The sequence below is a fragment of the Haplochromis burtoni genome, unplaced genomic scaffold (genome assembly GCF_018398535.1).
Source record: "Haplochromis burtoni strain Fernald_Lab_line unplaced genomic scaffold, NCSU_Asbu1 Contig_54, whole genome shotgun sequence".
Lineage (NCBI taxonomy): Eukaryota > Metazoa > Chordata > Actinopteri > Cichliformes > Cichlidae > Haplochromis > Haplochromis burtoni.
This window is the reverse complement of record NW_024582415.1, coordinates 569,895-573,158: the sequence shown is the minus strand read 5'-3', so window position 1 is coordinate 573,158 and position 3,264 is coordinate 569,895. Positions and strand designations below refer to the sequence as shown.

The 3,264-nt window shown below is 39.6% G+C and overlaps 1 protein-coding gene across 3 annotated transcripts in view; it reads right to left on the bottom strand.

The window, feature by feature from the left end:
- The window catches only part of cltcl1 (clathrin, heavy chain-like 1), a 27,848-nt gene extending 27,281 nt beyond the window's left edge, over window positions 1-567 (bottom strand). For all 3 annotated transcript variants that reach the window (XM_005924408.3, XM_005924407.3, XM_005924409.3), the window contains exon 1: window positions 234-567. In XM_005924408.3, the coding sequence (XP_005924470.1) occupies window positions 234-275 (42 nt within the window). In that variant the 5' untranslated portion in view covers window positions 276-567. The remainder of the gene's footprint in view (window positions 1-233) is intronic.
- Window positions 568-3,264: the final 2,697 nt, after the last annotated feature.

The window sequence follows — 3,264 nt, the reverse complement described above, 5'->3', positions numbered from 1 at the left end:
ACCGGTCCGCATTGGGGCTGTGTACGATCTGACTGTTCAATTTTTACAAGTCATCATCTGCCCGGCAGGAGAGAACTAGGCCTGTAGCTATATTGAGCACCACCCCGCAGCCCTTTTTCAGATTCCATTTAAATGCGACATGTGCTGTGTGTGTGCGGACCCACAAGGGCGAGGAGTGGCGCAAAAAGAAAGGAGCTGGGATTAAATTTAGGGCTTTCTGTATGTCTGCTTACCTGCAGATGCTCCTGAAATCGTATCGGCAGTATCTGAGCCATTTCTGGAGGGTTTCTCTGCCTGAAGAGTCCGCGAGGAAGGAAAGGGGAAGGGGACAACAAGAGGATAAAGGTGGTGTTCTTCTTTGTGTGCCCTAAATGCCCAAAAAGTCAAACTGATGGGCAGTAGTAGGTAGTCTGGGTGGCTTGCGTTGGTATCACACGAATCCACTGACTGCTCCCATTCAGTAGCCCCCCTTACACCAGTCCTGAATCAAAAACTCCGCACCTCCGCTAAGAAAACTAGTCCACTTCAGCTACTACTGAGCCAAACCATCTCCTCCCTGAGCCTTGTAAGGATATGGGCAGTCTTAAAAGCCCGTGCTTACTTATTGAAACGGATAACTTCACATGTGACGCCCCACCCTTGGATTTTTTTTTATTAATATTGTTTTCTCTGAGCTGTCAATGAATTCAGTTGAACGCGCATTTTGTACCCCTCCGCCGCAGCCCCTTCCCCCTTCCTTTCCACCAACTTCGAAATCAGGGCTCGTGACATGCGCCCCACCTTTGCATAATTACCACACAATCACACATATGCAGTCATCTTTCTATAAAGTGTGCTTCTGAATGGATGATCAGAGGACTTCAAATCGTGCTTTTTTCCAAGCAGCTTTTTACGTCAGTTACCCTCTCCCATCATCACCGTGGTGCATGGAGTGCAGCAAGACATGCACAACTAAAAAGCACATTTCAGTATTATGTTAACATCAACAACCTTTCTGGCGTGTCATCAATGAGAATGAGTCTATGAGGGTGAGGAACAGAAAATGTGGTTTCTGCTTTATTTAAAAGTCAAACCATTTACACCATAATTTCTGGGTTTGTGGTTTCTTTGAAACATAGTTCCTTTGAAAAACAGCAAAGCCTCATTTACATTTCAGACCAGACATGAATCAGTATAATGTGCAGTAATATGAACATCATTTAAAATGCCTGTTCCAGAAGGGTAGTCTTGTTCCATGTAGTATTTACTAGTGACAATTAAAACTTAAAATGAGTAGCTTTGAAAAATATGAAAATAATAATAATAAAAATAATAATAATAATAATAATAATAATAATAATAATACATCTTTTAAATGCAGATACCACATGTAAAAATTATGTGATTTTAGTCCAGTCCATGTATCAAAGTCTATGACATCCTAAAACTAAATGCAAAAATGACTGGGGGTTAGTTATTGTTAGCTACTTTTCATTGACTGAAATGAATATTAGACCATGAACACAAGTTTGTCATACCAGCAGTCACCCTGTAGCAGAGCTTAAAGATTAAAATTACACTCACTGGGTCCAGGAAGTTATTTAGCAGATTTTACTTATTTATGCAAATATTTCTATTTGCAGTCCCACAAACATCTGTGTTTTTAGCCACTGCTGCAAGCTTTTGTGTGACATTACTAGACAACATAAAGCATTTTAATTCCCTTAAAAACATTAGTCAGTCGGTCAAAATTAAAGAGCGCAGAAACATGATGATGCCTTGACTGTTAAGCAAGGATATGAGTGTCATATGTAACTGCACCACGTATAGGTGCATTACATACATAGGCTAAGACATTGCATTGCATCTAATCCATGCAATGCAGGTAACTTCAGTGATTCATCTATAATGCAAATTGACACTTTTGTTGATAAATCACATACTAATTCTTCTTCTTTGTCTTCTTCTTTTGGCTGCTCTCTTTAGGGGTCGCCCCAGCGAATCATCTGCCTCTTTTCTTCCTCCCTGGTGCTCCATATTCCGCATCCTTTATCCAACATATCCACTATACCTTCTCTGCACACATCCAAACCATCTCAGTCTAGTCTCTCTAACCTTGTCTCCAAACTACTGTCACGCTGATGTATTCATACCTAATCTTATCCATTCTGCTCACACCCTTCTCCAAGGGTCTGCCACGTCCAGCTTGGCCTTCTGTGTTTTTATCAGTGCCACCATCTCCAAACAATACATAACACATCATATGAGGTCTCACCACCATATTTTATTCTTTCATCTACAATATTAGAAAGAAACACAAATTAGACAAAGATGTGTGAGCAAGCACCTGGTGAGTGTAGGAAGGAAAAACACTGTAAAAGCAGGAAGAACCTCCAGTCCAAAACCAGACTCAGGGAGGTTCTGCACACAGTTGGAGACAGAATTTAATCATTGATAATGGTTAAATGCAATAGTGGTGTATAAGCACATTGAAAAAGAAAAGCTGCAAGTGAAGAAGAAAGTCTCAGTGCAACATGAAAAGACCCTCACCTCCACACACACACACACACACACACACACACACACACACACACACACACACACACCAGGCCAAGTCTATTGCAGCATAACTAAGACATGGTTCAGGATCACCTGATCCAGCCCTAAATAAAACCTTTATTAAAAAAGAAAGTTTATTTTAGCTTTAAAAGTAGAGAGCAGCTGTCTCACGTATGCAAACTGGGAGCCGGGAGACTCCTGACTTCTTCATACAGTATCACAGTAATTGTTCTACCAGGTGGTTTTAGGGTTGGTTTTATGATTAATCCTCACAGGAAGCATGCAGCTCTCATACACCCACAGAAACCAGGATATACCACAAGCAAAGATTTTAAACTTTCAGGTTTTTGAGTTTACTTAAAGGACTTCAAGTAACATCAGTCATTTGCAAAGTACTTAACTCTCTGAAAGAATAACATAAATCACAAAAACCGCAAATAAAGACTTATTTTCAGTTATGGGATCTAGGGCAAATGTATGGGATCTAGGGCAAATGTAAAGTTTTGGTCTGTTTTGCACAAATTACTACAACAATACACTGAAAAGGCAGAGTACACATAATATAATAGGTCAAAGTCATTAAAATAACCAAATGGAGAGACACAATTAAATTCAAACTTGTAGTGTATACAGATAGATAGATAGATAGATAGATAGATAGATAGATAGATAGATAGATAGATAGATAGATAGATAGATAGATAGATAGATAGATAGATAGATAGA